The sequence below is a fragment of the Saccostrea echinata genome, unplaced genomic scaffold (genome assembly GCF_033153115.1).
Source record: "Saccostrea echinata isolate AGI-Se365-2 ecotype Australia unplaced genomic scaffold, CSIRO_AGI_Sech_v1 ptg000022l, whole genome shotgun sequence".
Classification (NCBI taxonomy): domain Eukaryota; kingdom Metazoa; phylum Mollusca; class Bivalvia; order Ostreida; family Ostreidae; genus Saccostrea; species Saccostrea echinata.
In genome coordinates, this window is record NW_026889771.1 from 15,199,674 (window position 1) to 15,217,877 (window position 18,204).

The window sequence follows — 18,204 nt, forward strand, 5'->3', positions numbered from 1 at the left end:
GCGGGCAACTTTTTGAGCTTGAATACTGTTCGTTATCTCCATATATTTCATTTGTACAGTTCGTGTCACATACTTGTAGACATTAAAAAAAACTCCTATGCCCTGCTATTTAGATTTTTAGAGTGGGGTTCCGGGAGTCTATGTGGTGGATGGGGTGTTTGGGAACTCTATCCCTGTACTCAAGCATCCGTGATTTTAGTGTGAACCAGATGATTTTTCCTTATCATACCTATACTATCCTTATTTAACGAGAATTTCGGTCACTGAACTACTAAGAAATGTCTAACCAATTATTACCTATCTTCAGAGTCTTCGTTATTGGTAATAATCAAGCATTAAGAGAGTATCGTCTATGTAAAACTACTCAGTCACTTTCAACAATTTTTGGCATATATGGCATCTTTTATTGAAGGGAAAAGGGTCTTGAATTCCATGGTCCCTTTCTCCTTGGGACCTGAGGGGTGGGGCTAAAACCATCAAATTTAATGATTCTTTACTCCTGGACTGCAAGCAGTTAAACTGTGCATGATTGTAAGCGTTGAGCCCTCTACCAAAATTGTGAAGTCCATGGCCATTGGTCAGGGTTCTGGAGATAGATTGATGCTTTGTTGTTCATATAGTAAAAATGCATACATTCTTTTAATATCTTCTCTGCTTCTGGTTGATAAGCATATTAACTACGTACTTGATTATAATGAGCAAGGATGCATCTTCCAACATTTTGAATGTTATGGCTCAAAGAGGTGGCTCCAAGGTTTTTAGTGTTGTTGGGAGGGGGGCTCTATAAAGTACACGGTGAATACCAGTATGCATTATTTCTTTGAAAATCTTCTCTGGTGCTGGGTACTAAACAAGCAAATGAAGAAAACATTTATGATAAGCAAGGGAACCTCTTCAAAAAATGTGAATTTCATAGCTCTGTGTCAGGGGTTCTGGTGTAGCTGCGGGGCTCTATTGATTATACAAATGTACAGTGAAAATGCATTAATTCTTTGGAAATCTTTTATTGTCCTTGTATAAATAGCTGACAACCTAAGTCATTGCGAGGAAGAGCAAGAGTGCCTTTTCCAAAATTTTGAAAATTCAAGGCCCATGTTTTAGGGGCTATGGAGTCAGGACGGGGCTCTATGGATTATATAGTGAAAATGTATTATTTCTTCGAAAACCTTCTCTACTCGTGGTTGTATTATACTCAGATGACCGTTAAGGCCCTTGGGCCTTTTGTTCTTACATCCTCCCATTGTTATTTTCACAATTTTGGACTTTACTGATACATAGATACACCTAGTAAACCAATGCTGGTTGCCTTGATGTAACTGCATGTTTTAAATTATGATTTTTTTTTTCATTAGATCTTGTCAATATGGTATACATTGGACATGATGGAAGAGTAATGGCAACACATAATGTCACCGGGTACACGGGGACGGTCTGTGGTTATCTATGGGATGATCTGGACGCTGATGTATTGTGCCAGCAGTTTGGTTACCCGTCAGGAGTTGCAAAACTGATGCCACGAGACTACAACTATGAAAGAGCTATATTTAATGTACAATGTACAGGAATGGAACCTGATGTTTATGCTTGTCCTGTTGATCACTCGGACACATCGGGCAACTGTGTTGTCGCTAGTGACGCAGGAGTTATTTGCCAAAATATATCGTCTCCCTCATCGTCATCTCAATACTCCCAATATGCATACCAATCCTCCCAATATTCTAATTATCAGTCTTTATCTTCATACACTCCAATGACCTCACAATATTCTCAATATCAATCAATGTCCCCTTATCCTACGATGTCCTCACAGTATTCTCAATACCCAACAATGTCCTCTTATCCTACGATGTCCTCACAATATTCTCAACACCCAACAATGTCCTCTAATCCTACGATGTCCTCACAATATTCTCAATACCCACCAATGTCTTCTTATCCTACGATGTCTTCACAGTATTCTCAACATCCGTCAATGTCCTCTTATCCTACGATGTCTTCACAGTATTCCCTATACCCATCGATGTCCTCTTATTCTACGATGTCCTCACAGTATTCACAGTACCCTCCGATGTCTTCTTATCCTATATTGTCTTCACAATCTTCTCAGTACCCACCGATGACCTCTTATCCTACAATGTCTTCACAATATTCTCAACATCCACCAATGTCATCTTATCCTATGATGTCATCACAGTATTCTCAACACCCACCAATGTCCTCTTATCCTACGATGTCTTCACAATATTCTCAACATCCACCGATGTCTTCTTATCCTACGATGTCCTCACAGAATTCACAACATCCACCAACGTCCCCTTATCCTACGATGTCCTCTCAGTATTCACAACATCCACCGATGTCCTCCTATCCTACGATGTCTTCACAACATTCTCAAAACCCAACAATGTCTTCTTATCTTACGATGTCCTCACAATATTCTCAACATCCGTCAATGTCGTCTTATCCTACGATGTCCTCTCAGTATTCACAACATCCACCGATGTCCTCTTATCCTACGATGTCTTCACAATATTCTCAACACCCAACAATGTCTTCTTATCTTACGATGTCCTCACAATATCCTCAACATCCGTCAATGTCCTCTTATCCTACGATGTCTTCACAGTATTCTCAATACCCATCGATGTCCTCTTATCCTTCGATGTCCTCACAGTATTCTCAGTTCCCACCAATGTCCTCTCATCCTACGATGTCCTCGCAATCTTCTCAGTACCCACCGATGTCCTCTTATCCTACAATGTCTTCACAATATTCTCAATATCCACCAATGTCTTCCTATCCTATGATGTCATCACAGTATTCTCAACAACCACCAATGTCCTCTTATCCTACAATGTCTTCACAATATTCTCAACATACACCGATGTCTTCTTATCCTACGATGTCCTCACAGAATTCACAACATCCACCAACGTCCCCTTATCCTACGATGTCCTCACAGTATTCTCAACATACACCAATGTCTTCCTATCCTACGATGTCTTCACAATATTCTCAATACCCATCGACGTCCTCTTATCCCACAATGTCTTCACAGTATTCGCAATATCTATCGTCAATGTCTTCACAATCGCAGTATCCCACGATGTCTTCGCAATATTCTCAACACCAATCAATTTCTTCTTACCCTTCCATATCTTCACAGAACTCACAATACCAGTCATTGTCCTCTTTTACTACAACATCGTCACAATATTCTCAATATTCATCAATGTCTTCAATGTCTATGCAATCAACAACAACTTCTCCTGCTATGCCAACCCAGCAAATGACTACCCAAGGTACACAAACCTCAGCTTCAGCTGGACAGACCACAACTTCTCCTTCAGCTGGACAGACCACAATTTCTTCAGCTGGACAGACCACAACTTCTCCTTCAGCTGGACAGACCACAACTTCTCCTTCAGCTGGACAGACCACAACTTCTTCATCTGGACAGACCACAACTTCTTCTTCAGCTGGACAGACCACAACTTCTTCAGCTGGACAGACCACAACGTCTCCTTCAGCTGGACAGACCACAACGTCTCCTTCAGCTGGACAGACTACAACTTCTTCTTCAGCTGGACAGACCACAACTTCTTCTTCAGCTGGACAGACCACAACGTCTTCTTCAGCTGCTCAGACCACTACGTCAAGTAATTGTCAGCCAGGATCTGGATCTTGTATCTTGCAAATGGATTCTTTAGGTGGTGGAGGTATGTTATATTTCTGATTTCATCAGCAAGAGTACAGGTTGGTGAAGTTTATGGCAATTTTTAGCAAGAGTAAAATTTATATTATTGTTGCATATTTAAAATGATTTTTCTTTTTTCCAGCGGATTCAAGAATGGAAATACACCTAATTTCTGTGCTGTTCAGTGTTTTTGCAAGTACTGTTTGTTTAATTCTATTGTATTAGTATAAAGTTACTGAGTCTCCTAAAATTAATCAACTGATACTTATATAGTTGTGTAATGAGTCAGTTCTCTATATATGAAGCTGAGTATGAAATTAAAGTAGACATGTACATATGTATATTATGAGATGACGATTACTTTCAATCCGAGCAGAAATATTTATTACTTTAAAAAATAATTAGTACTACGCAGTCTTTTTTACACATGTAATTCGTTTTGTTGTTGATTTTGGTTTGAATTTTTATTTCTCTTGTTCTGTTAATATGTTATCTTGTTATTAACTATTAAACAAATTTCTATTGATCGCTTTGGCTTGTTCATTTTAAATCCAATTTAAACAGACTATTCTTATCTACCAGCAATTGTATGAAAGCTTTACATTTTAAAGAAGATGGGCGAGCAAAGCAAGCAAAATGCCTATGGTTCGACAAATATGAAGGTGAAAAATTAAATCTCAATTATAACAAAATCTTCTTAGATATTTCATCTAACATTAAGGTATACTTTATGTAAAATCTCCACAATTTGCAAATATCTTATAAAGATTGAAATTATTTGTCTATGAAATGGCATACACACACCAAAGAGAGGAAAAAGGATCATTTTCTCATATTATAACACAATTTTCCGTATAAGTAGGTCTTTGCTCAATTTTTTTTTGAAAGTTTATCCTCAAAGTTTGCGTAAAAATGTACATTTTTGGTTTACAAAAACATGGAGCAAACACCCACTATATCTGAAAAATACACTTTTATGACACAACATTCGTATCTTTCCGAGAAATAATTGAAGTCCAATATTCATAAGGAGTTGTATAACGTAGTGATAAGCGTGTTCGTCTCAAAGGAAATTATACTCTGGATTTTTATCGCTGGGGTTCGAACCCCAAGAATACTACATTATTTTTTACTAATAGAATACTTTTTGCCGAGAAAATTTTCCTCAGAAAAGTTCTGTCTGTCACAATTTCAATTATGAGAACTTTACTTTAAATACATTCACAAACTGCATATTTTTTATATTATATCTGAAGCTATAGGCATTCCGAACGCCGTGTTCGCCCATCTCCTTTAATCTTACAAAGCATTTTTAAAAAATACTACAAAGAGACGTATGCTTTTCTGTTAAACTTTATTCATGTCTTGTCCCTTTAATTTTGGTATTGTGTTGAATGACGACTTCAACCAAAGAAAGATTTTAAAGTACTTTTAAGAAAAACTACTAGTATTCCACGTCCAAAATCATGGCTAAGTGAGGAAGTGTTACAGAAATCATGGAAATCGAGGACGAGATCAGTGACATCTATGTCATTTTCTCGGAGCTAGGGGCTCGGAGAAAGTGTTTGCTAATGTGGTTTATTGCAGGAATTAGGCGCTAGGGCATTAAACCACACCCTATTGACTTTTTTGGTTCTTCAAACTGCGTACCTTTCCAACTGCTTTATACTGGCAAAAATGACACATCATTATATTAGATTTATATTTTCCGCAAATTCGTAAAGTAACTTTCTTTATTATTAGTGTCATAATTTGCTGGGCAACCCAGGCTTTTAATTTCTGAGACTTCCATTCCCAATGATATTAAAGAAGCAGCAAGATGTTAAACCATTTCTTTTACATATTCCGCTCACTTAGGGCAAATGAAGCCCCCCCCCCCATTTTCCCCAATAATGCGATGGAGTCAGTTCCAGTTCAGCTGAAAAAAGGGGGTTCTACGGTGTGAATGTGTTCTAATAATGTGGCCAAGATTATTTGTTTAATCATTTTTCTCTTACATATACAGCGTGTCCCAAAATATATATCATTTTTAAAAAAAAAAATCTAACCGTGTTATATGGATACACCTTAATTGATTTAAGAAATCAATAGATAAATATTTTTTCTGTAGAAAACTAACTCCCCTTCTAGGTCTCCATCCTTACTGCGGACACCATGACATAAACCATGTAATGATACTGGACTATTATAACATAATAAACAAAATGTTTAATTCATTCAACTAATCTTAATAACCTCTCCTTCAATCGTTGGGAATAATGTTCTTCGACTCAAGGATGCTTTGCGATAAGTTTAGTTTCAACTGGTTTTGTTGTCGTACCTTTTGTTCAAGCTAATAAATCATATTGCATACATTATATAGAAAATATTTTTTTATGCTACAGTATTTTTCCCCTATACAGTTCATTGAAAAATAGCTTTTTCCAAAGCCTTATTGCAACATTATTTGTGGTCATTTTTGTTAGTATGACTATAACATCATAAAATGCAGAATCATTTGTCGTTTCTTCACATAATTTCAAAATAATGTTATCTCTAGGCGTTGGGATGATATCATATTTCAAATGAGAAATCAAAATTTTATGACTCAAATTTGTTAAGAAATCATAGTAATTTGAGGTTAAAAATTTTTGCGTTGATGAGTTCATAAATTATTCTCAATGTTTAAGTGAAAAAATCATGGAAATCAGGTTAAAATTGATCTCACAATAATTTTTTTAAAATAATTGATTTTTTCAATGAAATATATAGTGAAAATAATGACTTATGCCATAAAATATAAATTTCTCATCACTGTATTACATGTATGTACATCACCCCATGAAATGGTCAAAACCCAAATAATTCTTAGTAGCATTGCCTACCCCTCCTCCCCCTCTTTCAAAGCAGCCCCAGACCCCTTGCCTTTTATGTCCTTTCATTCCAACAACAGTGTGCATCAAAAGATCCATCTTCAATGCAACTTAGAGCCAGAGGGAAAATTTTCCATTTTAGAAACAAGGGCTGCAGTATTGAACAGTTAAACTAAATAAATCTAAAAGTCAGGAACCTGTTCACTTTACAAGTAACTGAATAAATAGAAAAGGATCCTCTTTCTGACTTTACCTAGTAATAGACAAAGTTCCATCAAATAAACATGGATTTTGTGACAGAGTAAATTACAGTTATATACATTCCAGAACATTTCTTTGTAGCCATAATTAAAATTAAAAACATCCATCTTTTCAGCTTTAATAAACATAATTCATTGTTCAACATAGTTTGATTCATGCATTTGGTGTGAAATACAATATAAATTTTATCACATCTTCATATATTTTCCTCCACTTTATAGCTGAATACACCTTTGATTTGAACCCTCCCTCAATTTAAAAATGTATCCTTTTTAATCCTATAATTTTGCCTGTATCTTTATTTTTCTTTTTATTGTATTATTTCTTATTCAGCAGTATCATTAATCCATGTATGTCATAAATAAAAACACTGCCTGCAAACTGGAAAATAAAATCAATAATTTAAACACATGAAAAAAAGGGAAGACAAAAAAAAATATAACCTGATTGAGCAAACATATATACAGCACAGCGAGAACGAAAAAAAAAAAAACTTTTAGTTTATCCCTAAAAATTTATTTTTAATGATATTATAAATAAATAAAGATGTGCAGCAAAGGAAAAATATCAAAACTATGTGTTAATGTTAATGTTACATGGTATGTTCAAATAATATTCTGTTCACAATGAGACTACATTACACTCAAAGGTAAAAAAAATAGAAATAATACAGCATGGTCAAAATTTATACCAATATTATTATCACATTCATAAATATATTTCACATTTATATATACACTGTGTTTATACAACAGAAAAAAAAGATGGCCTTTGAAATTCAAAGAACTCTTTTTTTGTAGCACTTTTACTGTATATGACACAGCTCCTCCTTCCAAATCCTCCTGAAGAACGTGAAGTAATTGAACTTTTTTCGGTAAGGTGTAAGCTTCTTGTAATAAACAGAATCCATGTCAGCTTTAATTGTAAGCAACCGGTTGAGCCAAAAATCCATTGTTTATTTAGCACTAAGTGGGTGTGGTTTGTATCTTCAGTATTCTTCTTCCTCTTCTACATTACCATCCTCCTCGGGGGGTGCAAATCCCTCCTGTAATTCAAACAATGCTGTAAACAGATACTGCAAAGCAGTGCAGATTTCTCCAATATTTTACAGTGATACCCTATTACCAAGTGTCTTCATTGTCAGTTTTACCAATTTCTTTTATGTACATGCAATAACCTTATACTTTTCTGTTCAAACATGACATGCAAATAAGTAAACATAATTTACACAAAAATAACCTGAAAAGCAGCTGGAAAATAGAAAGCGAGAGGATTTTCTACATGTATGCCTTTTGGGAAGGAAAATTTACATTACATGTATCTGGATATGTTCATAACAAAAAAATGTCAGCTGACTCAATTGCATTGCAAATTTTGTGCAGAAGGGGACCAATAACTCACAACTGCATATAGGCATAGGTGGTGTACATGTATGTATATATAATGCAGCAACAAATGTTTTTCTATATAAAAGTGTGGATTTTACAGGAAGCAATATGTGCTCTGCTCTTTGTTATGCCTTGGATCATGTGAAATCGAATAATGAAAATGTGAATTGAAATGATCAAAATATGTAATTCTCTTATTACAATATAGTTTGCCAAACGTAAGAAGGCAGCACTCGTCAATATGAGGGCTTTTTTGAAATGTGACAACTAGCCAAACAATCAAAACAATTAACCATTTATCATTATCCTTTCATAAAAATTTAGCTTCTCTGTTATACTGTTTAAGTATAACCCTCAATATCAATTAAAATATTTGGAAACCAAAAAAAAAAAAAAACTTGCCACTGGTACATTTTGTTGACTCTGAAATATAACATTATTTGATTGTTTCAGAATTTTCCTTTTGAAGTCCATTGTAGCCAATGACACTGTGATTTGATGTTAGATATAAAATTCTCGTTACACCATTTGTTTCAAGCTTTCACAGCCAGTGTTAAACTTTTACAGAACAAACATACCTCTGTTGCATAAAGGACATCCATGATTGACTTGACAACTTCATTATCCTCATTCTCTTGGCATGTGACCTCAATATCTCGGAGTTTTCCAAAATAAAAATCTCTTTCCTTTTCTAATCCTTCTACTGTTAACCTCAGTTCATTGATCTGAAACATACACAATGTACATACGCAAGAATCACTGCAAAGAAGAAATAAATTTAATCAATCTTACCTAAAAGCCTTTAAATTTTAAGCAGTGAAAGGAATTTTTGTAAAATCTTTTTTTTTTTCCCCTAATGTCAGCTTTACCTTATAAACAGAATGCTTAATTAAAACATTTGGAAACGTGCACACATTTTTAAAATAGAATTGAGAAACCATACAAGGTGGTTTATAATGTCATTCAATAAAAATTACACAGAGACCAAACGTTTCAATTTGTCATATTTGATAGTTCTACTGCCACGAAGACACTGCTGCATCAATATCATTACAGACATGAATATTTGGTTAAGTACCTGTTGTGTTAATTCAGCTATTTTAGCACTATTATCCCCTCCTCCATGACTGCTGTTAACTGTTGCTTTAACATTTGCTACAGGTTTACTTATAGCAGAGGTGTTCTTTGTGGTTGTCTTTGCTGGAGCTGAAAAATGGAAATCAAAATTATGACAAGACTCTATAATATTCATGACTTTAATGAACATCAGATAATACAAAGAATCATTCATGAAACTTTTTTTCTCTGTCATTCCTATGTTCAAACTTTTTGGAGAGACACATATAGCTTTAATGAAACAAACTAATGTCCTACAATTTCTTACGACTAATGTTCCCCCTTGTAAATCTCACCTCTAGCCGGTCCCCTGGAGATACCAGTTTTTGCCGCTGCAGGAGATTTGACCCCTCCTGGTTTACCCACATTTCCCACCACTTCCCCACCTCGGGCCATCACCGGATCGTACTCTGTGTCACCATTGAAATTGGCATCAAAAAAGCGTTTAAACCACTGAACAAATTCAAAGTTATCTTGGAACCTTCCTTTAACGAGTCTTTCAACAGGAATCACCTTGAAAATATTTCCTCAAATTAATAAAAGCTTTAAAAAGATTTAATAACGGACAGTTATAGAAAAAATGTTTTTTTGTCAATGTTATAGAATTTATAAAACTGAAAATTAATATGAAAAGAACAGTCAAAACATGGCCTTTTCCCATTTATCTTTTCCATCACCACCACCATTTTCAAATTATTAAAAATTCCTTTTTGTTAGAATACAAACAAAACAATAAATTTTGTTAGCCTGTGGATAGGAACTACTATTTAAATCAAATCAATTAGTAACTCCATCCCCCCCCTCCCCCCAAAAAAACATCTTCATTATCAAAATTACAAAAATCTGTATCATACAAATAAAAAAAAATATTAAGACCATATACTTGTATAAGTTGCAGTATCATACAAAACATAATAAAAAATAATAATAAAAAAAAGTAAGAAAGATTAAAGTAGATGAATAAAGGTTTGAAATAATAATTGGTACCTTATAAGGTATGGCGTACAGTTTACAGAAACAGCACCACCACTTACCTTATCAACCCCTAATTTTCCAAATGAGGATTGTAGAATTTTGTAGTTCTGAATATATTCATGTTCTAACTTTGTATTGAATTTAATTTTTTTTATCTGTATAGAACCTGAAATATACAGAAAAGTATACAGCAGATGGAAAAAAAGAGGGAATTATTCATAGCACCAGGAATACTGTTAGTCGAGCATGCTTCGGTATGGCAAGATGCAATAAGAATTCTTGACAGTCCAACACACACATGTTCATCCTTTTCCTCCACTGTTCCCAAATTCCCAACATGCAAATTAATTAAAGGACACAATACCATGCTAGGGTTTAACTGTCAAGTTCTGCCTGCATCTGTGCTATATGTGACCTGTAACTGAACATTTTATTCAGCGAAAGTCGCTATATAAGCAGGACATGCATAAGTAGCCAAGGTGTTAGGTTCCCCTTCGTGTTCATCGATTTGGTCATCTGTAACAGATGGAACCAGGTGTAAAAAGGATCTTTGTCTAACCTTTCCAGAAGTTGAATCACCAAAACTTGAATAATACATTATACATTTATGTCTCAAAAACTCATTCATACTTGTTAATTGTATGACATGCCGAAAAGGATATGGCCTTAGAATAGTATACTGATTTTAGAAATGTTAAAAAGAAAAGCAGCAGAAATTTTGATCCAAATAGAGTTCTGGAAAAGAAGACAGATCCCTCCTTGTTCCTCAGCCTTTCCCCTCTCACCTTGTCGACACTTGTTTTTTTGAATGAATTTTGTAGGAGCTTGTAGTTCTGGATGTATTCGTGTTCTAATTTTGTGTTGAATTTAACTTTTTTGATAGGAAGGGAGCCTGAAATATCACACATAAATATATAAACCAAAACATTATTGAATTTGATAGTACACAGGTAAAATGTCACCACAAGGACACAACATCACTCATTACCATACAAAATGAAATGGAGGACTCATACATGCTACCCTCTAAATAAAGAAAATGGAGCTGGTTGGTTTCAGGTTTGTGGTAGCTTTGTTTTTTTATCAAAAGAGTTCATTCAATTAAGAGTGATACTTTCAGTGGTTGAAAAAAAAAAATTATGTCAACTTAAAAAATTACTGAGAAGTGTACATTAAGCATTTGAAAACTTGTTTGTAAATTAGAGGAAAAGCAAAAGTATTTAAATCTGCTGGATCCAAAATATTAAAGGCAAAAAAATGTAATGAAAATATGTTAATTTTTTTTTCCTAAGCCAATGATGAAAATAGAGATGTACTGTATGTGCTTTTTATACACCAATACATGTTTAAGGAACTTTTGAAGCTATGTAGCAATGCTGTGGCCAGAATTTGAATTAAAAAAGCAGCTGTCTGATGTAGAACAATTGGTCTGATGTGTATTTAAACTGCCATCAGCAATACATTTCATGAACATTGTACCATTTGGACATGTGCACATATTTTCATGTATGATAAACATGTAATCAAAGATATATAAATACTTATCACTTGAGACACATAGATAAAAAAAAAATCACAACATATTTATCTACTCTATTATTAGTTTACAGAAAACTTTAACCAAAAAGAAAACCTATAAAAGATATTTTTCAAGTATATTGTGCATTAATGTTTTAAAAATTGTTGACTAAAACAAACAATGTAATTTATTTCCCTATTTAGATGATATTAAGTTCTATAAATAAAGTAGAAAATACAAACCAGGAAATAACATATCCATAAACTGGCAGTAGGCAGCCCCTGTTTAACAGAAAAATGCATTGTAATGAAAAAAGTGAACTTCACTTGAACAAATATGCATTGTAATTTTATATTCAACACCAAATAAATTAACACATCTGTGGTCAATATTTTACCTATTTTGATCTGTCATGTTCCTATTTTGATATATCATGTTCTTATTTTTATTTTTTTTTTTAACAATATGGGTAAACACCACGTATAGTTGCCCACACTGACCTGAACAAAGTTCCTCGATTTTGCCGTAACTTGTGTGGATGCTGTCGTTGACCCAGGCCAGAATATCATGGCGACTAAGATTGTCTGCCTGGTTATTGGTGCTATACACATTCACAGCCATGGAGCGGTCTGTTCTGCAAAGAAAACACACAAGCATTACAGCTGCTTCAACATTGTCTCAACAAATAACATGTCAATGAGATTGGTAATTTCCTAATTAAGAAACAAAGTATAGATTATCATTCAGCAGATAATTTTTAAAAAAAATCAAAATAAAATTTCCTTTCATTTGAACTTTCCAAGCATTTGGACTACTTTGAAATATGCTTATATATAAAACGAGCATGTCTTTTGTATACATACTAAATTGATCTATTTTGTTTTGTATACAACTTACAAAGCACACTTCAGAGATGAAAAATACAAGATCTATGCAGATGGAAGTGATTTTTTTTTCTCTCATTTTAAAGCAACAATGCTCTTGATCTTTTTTTCTTTAAGTGAAATAGGAATTTATATCAGACTTATGTACATGTGGAATGCAATATCCCAATGACTAGTCATAGTAGTCAAGCACTAAAATTTCTGTGGAGACGTAAATACTTTTCAAATCTATAAAGAAAATCCTGTAAAATATCAATCCATTTAAGATATCTACCAACTAAGACACAATGTGACACTACCAGTAGTCTTGTAACTCTAGAAAAATCTTGAAGAAATTAAGAATTAGATTTCCCTCCAACCACCTGACCAAATCAGCCATGAATAGAAGCAGTAAACACATTCAGCAATACAGGACAAAAATGATTCCATAATCTTACCCCCTACTAATTCACCTACTGAAATCTCTTCATTATACAGCACAAATATGGAGCATACTAACCAAGCATTCTCTCCCTCAAATCCTGTTCCCTTAAAACATGAGAGCGAGCTTTTCTCCATAACTGTGTAGCACGGTTGTTGCTTCTTTCTAATTGTCTTTGCCTAATTTGTTGCTCTTTTTCTTTGTATCTAGCCACAGGATCTACTCCACTATGGTAGTAGGACATATTTCTTACAAAACAAAATCAGTCCTCCCCCATCCCAATTTTTATGTGATAAGATGATTGCATGGTCTTATTGACCTAGTAGATAAGATAAAGGTGAGGAATGTATTTAATATTTATGTCATTTGTATACATATTTTCATTTAAAATTTTTTTTAAAGAGAAATTGGAAATACCAGGTATTGGCAAACCATTAGTAGACTATCCATCTCTATTTTAATGGAAGCTAGCAGTGTTTACTTTAATGCATAAATGTGTGTCAAATACACATAAAATATAAAAGAAAAAGAAAACCTCTGTGTCAAAATGACCCTTAAAAAATATAATACACAACCTATGAAAACTTTTGGCATATTTATTTGAGTTTGAATTTGTCAAAAAGGCTGGAGATTGTACTAAGTGAAAAAAGTTAGCAAAACTCAGGTCTATGATTTACAGTTTTGCAAACAACAAACAAGGCTCAAACAACTTTCAGAAATCAGCTTTGCAAGAAAACATCACATCTTCTGACAAATGCAAGATGGCGGAATTGGTAAAATATATAAATAAAACAACAGACACAATTATTTCTTTACTTACCTTATTTTTTAAATATTAAAATTATGACCCAAGAACCACAACTACCAAAATCATAATCAGAATGCACTTTGGCCCTCTAAAATTCTCTGAGACTCCCAAAATTAATTTCAAAGGGTATAATGACCCTTGGTTTTCAAAGCATAAACAATGGTTAGTTTTGTAAAATGTATGACTATGTGCATCAGCAATGGCTACAATTTTTTATTGCACAAGTGCATGATCTCTCTGGAAAACAAATACATTGTAATGTTCCAAGAATTTACAAAATATAATATGTACTAGTACTACTACTCAAACTTTATACAATCTATACATCTTTTTTTTTTTTTTAAATATATGCACCACCTTTATCATTATGTTCCTATTTTGCTTTGCATAAAATGCATAAACTCTAAACAACAGAAATTAAAGTGTGGAGGTTATCTATACAATTATTCAAGAAAACCTCTCTGCATCTATATTTGTTGTTTACCTTAATTGGGAAAACATAAATGTTGTTGGCATTGTGGAAACAAAGTCTAAGCCAAGTATTTCCATAAGCAGCGTACACAAAAAAATTCCACATCTACCATAATAATTTTGTTTTTTGATTTGGAAAGATTTTTTAACAAGAAATTTATACTTTTTAGAGTAACATGTAATTCAAAATATGTTACTTATAATCATTGATGTTCAGGGTTTGACACTAACATTAGTCTCAGACTAATAGTTTTAAATTCTGACTTTAAAAATCTGTGGCTTTTTAGTCTGAACGGACCAAGAAAAATTTCTGGAAAACAATATGAATATAATACCAATGTCTGATTCTCTACAAGAAATCCCTGCATGTAATTTAGCTTTCTAGCTTCTTGGCAGGTAGTTAAGCAATTTCAAGTCAATCCAGCACTTAATGACATGAAGTAAAATGTTTTAGTGATCATGATTTAGTATGATGCATAAAAGGAAGATGTTGGGACGTTTTGAATATAATGTATAGTCTACAGAAAAAAGAACAAGATCAGGAATGCAATGGTACTTGCTGATCATGAGATTTCAACGAATCTGTGGAATAAAACACTTAACGTAAATGCTTTGCTTATTTCTAAAAAAAAAGTTATAAAAAATACATTGTACATTTATCCTTACAAAACATTTATGTTTTTTTTTTTTTGACAGACTCAAAAAAACACCAGTAAAGAAGCGCTAGTCTGTCTGGACTAAAGCCTAAAAATGTTAGTGTCCAACCCTGGTATTTGAATCATATTACCTGTCTTACGATACACCGATTCAGATTATCAATGGCATTACAAGTAAAATTAATCTTTTTAATAATTATCTAACCAGAGATAATAAAAGAAATACCTGATTATTTTCTTTTCAAATTAATTCGATGCATGTTATGAAGTTATGCTTACCGGTATAATGCATAACATGCGTGTGTCAGTATTTACGTAAACAAAAATCATACCCAAGCGATATTAATGTCAAAGGTTTGGCTTCGGGTAATTAAACAGTTCTTGGTATCCATCGATAATTATTTTAGTTAACTAGTGCAATGAACAATCAGTGCTTTGACCATGATGACGTGCTAAATGAGCATTTTAATGTTTATGTCTTATGAACATTTTCTTGAATGTGCTTGATTGTATTCTACAAATACGTTTTTATATGTGCTTCTGACTGAAATATGTTTAAAAGTTCTTTTAAAAAACGCGTTGATTTCATTGAAGGTGTTGAGGTGATAATTGTTAAATAAACAATGGTCATGTCCTACGTGACAACATAGACTGAAGTTATATATAGCAATGACGAGACAATAGAATCCCTAACGATTTGCAACTCTAATTGCATATCTGAAATTTAAAAAAAATAAAAATAATATACAGAATTAAGGATAATTCAGAATATATATCACAAAGATCATAGTTGTTGACTCATTTATAGGTATTAATATATCTATGTCTTAAGCGACATGCAGTTCTTGTATATGATATAAGCGACGGTAGTTCAAAATGGCGGAATAGGCAATGAAAATAAAACAAAAACAAAGATCATTTTTCATTATGGTTTTATCTACGAAACGATTAACTTTTTTTTTTTTCAACAGGTAGGGTAGATGTATATGACTACAACAGGTAGGGCTGACGTAAATGACTCTGAAATTAGAGTAATAGTAATAAACTTTGATGTAATTGGTTACAAAGAGTAATCAATTCAAATGGATTGGGAAAATGGTCCTTGGCACTGGGAAAGTGACCTGGAAAAAAGGGGGTTGTATTTTGTTCCGATGTATTAAGCGCATCCCCAATTTCATACAATTTTCTGAAGAAAAAAGTGTGGCCAATACAAGCGACTTTACGGTACATTAAAATCATTACATATTGGGTTTCTGGTGGTTGTTATCAACTAAATTTCTCTTTTTCAATATAGAGGAATATGAACAACAAGTTAAGTAATTACGTTACTTACTATATGTTCTTTAACTTTTGGTAGCAGCGAGAATCAGGAAAATTAACACATTCAATTGGGGAAAAAGGTACCTTTTTTTTTTGAATTGGGAATTGGGCCTTTGAATGGCCTCAAATAGATAGCTTTAGACAGGCCTGAATTTAGCAAGAGTTATTTCCCATTGGCCGCCATATTGGAGGTCCAACGAGTGAATTTTCCCCTTTGAGCAACCATGCAATTTTAAACTTGTATAGCAGAAGTACAAGAACAAAAATCTTTAAAGTACTAAAATTACAAATTAAAGGAAGTTTGTGTTAACATAAATACATAAGAAAAATTGTGTTATCTTCACCCAATTGGCCAGTATGACAAGTTTAAATTGGCTGAATAATGAAGGAATACGTTCTATTTCCACCATGGAAGAGTTATAGTTCTTAGTGCGTTCTTTTGTGAAAAAGTCGGAAAATGTACAAATCTCACAGGATTTCGGGGACAATCGTAACAACATGTAAACAGTATGTTGAATGTTGATGAAAAAACGCGTAACAAACATGCAAATGAGACACTGTATTGTTGTGGACTTAACATGCATAAGAAGTAGAAACAACAACGTCAATTTTTTCACCATAGGAAGTTGTTGACAAGACTCAGTGTTGACGGTTCGTCTCTAAATACAATGTATATGCCTCGGAAACGTCATAATGTTTATCAATGGATGATAAATTCTGGGCTTTCGCGATCTCACATATGCCTATTAGTTCTTATATTCTAACTGGAATGACAAATTCATTAAACATTCAAATTTGGATTGAGATCGGCATGTTTTGTATTCTCCACTATGTCATTGTTGTCCCAGTCAGACGACCAAACGCGCCTCTAATTTGAAGAGTTCCAGTAATGGAAATAGAAAGTATTTGGGCTTGTATACCTCCAATAAGGCGACCAATGGGAAATAACTCTTGTAAAATCGTGTCAATTGAAAACTATCTATAGAGAGAATCAAGAGCCCTGTTTCATCCCAGTCTGTGTAACCCTTAGCTTTTAACAGTCATGTAATGCTAAATACATGTACTTTAAACTGAGAAAACTTCTTTTAAAGGTGACAATAACTCCTTAAAACATTTCTGAGATCTTTTCATTTTTTTTTTTATAATGGATGTTCATTAATCATTTAATTTACAAATCATTCATGAATATGGATATATTTAGATTCCCCAAATTAGATATGGAGCAGGTCTACTCTTTCTGTCACAATGCGTGTATACTGAATCTGATGTATCCCTACTGTGGTAAAAGGCATGTAAGACACAGATAATGTTAACAGTAGTGATAGCAAATTTCATGATGTTGAAGTTAAAGTTCTCACTTTATAATAAAATTATGCTACAAGTAAATACACAATACAAATATACAAACAGATGCAGTATTGACAATAGAAATCGTTCAAATTTAAATCGTCCTAAAGTGGTTTACATCACAGGAAACATGTTTTAACGTTTAAGAAAGTCAGAGATTATTCGGGACAACAAGTTTGAATGAAAATAACAAATTGGCTGTTCTGTCATCGTTTTTGAGTAAATCCGTGGCTACAAACCTGTGGTCAATGTTCATATATCCACAGAAATAAAAGAACTATCATATCTTACCTTTCTCTCACTTAAAAACGCAAAATTCCTGTCTTCTGAAACAATGTCTGTCTGTTAGTCGCCCGGCGCAATTCGTAGCTCGGAAATTTTCGGGTGTTTCCGTAGGTCATAAATAATATTAACAAAAACTATAAACTTAATGTTCTTTCGATCTTTTTTGACACACTTCGCTGTGATAAACATTTTTTAATATTAATA

The 18,204-nt window shown here is 33.5% G+C and overlaps 2 protein-coding genes across 4 annotated transcripts; one reads left to right on the forward strand and one right to left on the reverse strand.

Moving 5' to 3' along the window:
* The first annotated feature begins 1,363 nt into the window (after positions 1–1,363).
* Positions 1,364–3,922, forward strand: LOC133190739 (uncharacterized). The gene is made up of 2 exons (XM_061326427.1): positions 1,364–3,719; positions 3,840–3,922. The coding sequence occupies exons 1-2, from the start codon at positions 1,364–1,366 to the stop codon at positions 3,920–3,922; spliced, it is 2,439 nt and encodes an 812-aa protein (XP_061182411.1).
* Positions 3,923–6,914: 2,992 nt separating this feature from the next.
* LOC133190520 (microtubule-associated protein RP/EB family member 1-like) lies at positions 6,915–18,116 on the reverse strand. 3 transcript variants are annotated; one of them, XM_061326194.1, is made up of 8 exons: positions 18,007–18,116; positions 12,309–12,442; positions 12,051–12,089; positions 10,349–10,455; positions 9,611–9,827; positions 9,277–9,404; positions 8,777–8,923; positions 6,915–7,855 (listed from the first exon to the last, which is right to left on the reverse strand). In XM_061326194.1, the coding sequence occupies exons 2-8, from the start codon at positions 12,427–12,429 to the stop codon at positions 7,799–7,801; spliced, it is 816 nt and encodes a 271-aa protein (XP_061182178.1). In that variant the 5' UTR covers positions 12,430–12,442; positions 18,007–18,116; the 3' UTR covers positions 6,915–7,798. The 3 variants fall into 3 exon arrangements, with proteins under 3 accessions (XP_061182178.1, XP_061182177.1, XP_061182179.1); XM_061326193.1 differs by lacking the exon at positions 10,349–10,455 and adding an exon at positions 11,075–11,181; XM_061326195.1 differs by lacking the exons at positions 10,349–10,455; positions 18,007–18,116 and adding exons at positions 11,075–11,181; positions 13,192–13,372 and having other exon boundaries at positions 12,309–12,437.
* Positions 18,117–18,204: the final 88 nt, after the last annotated feature.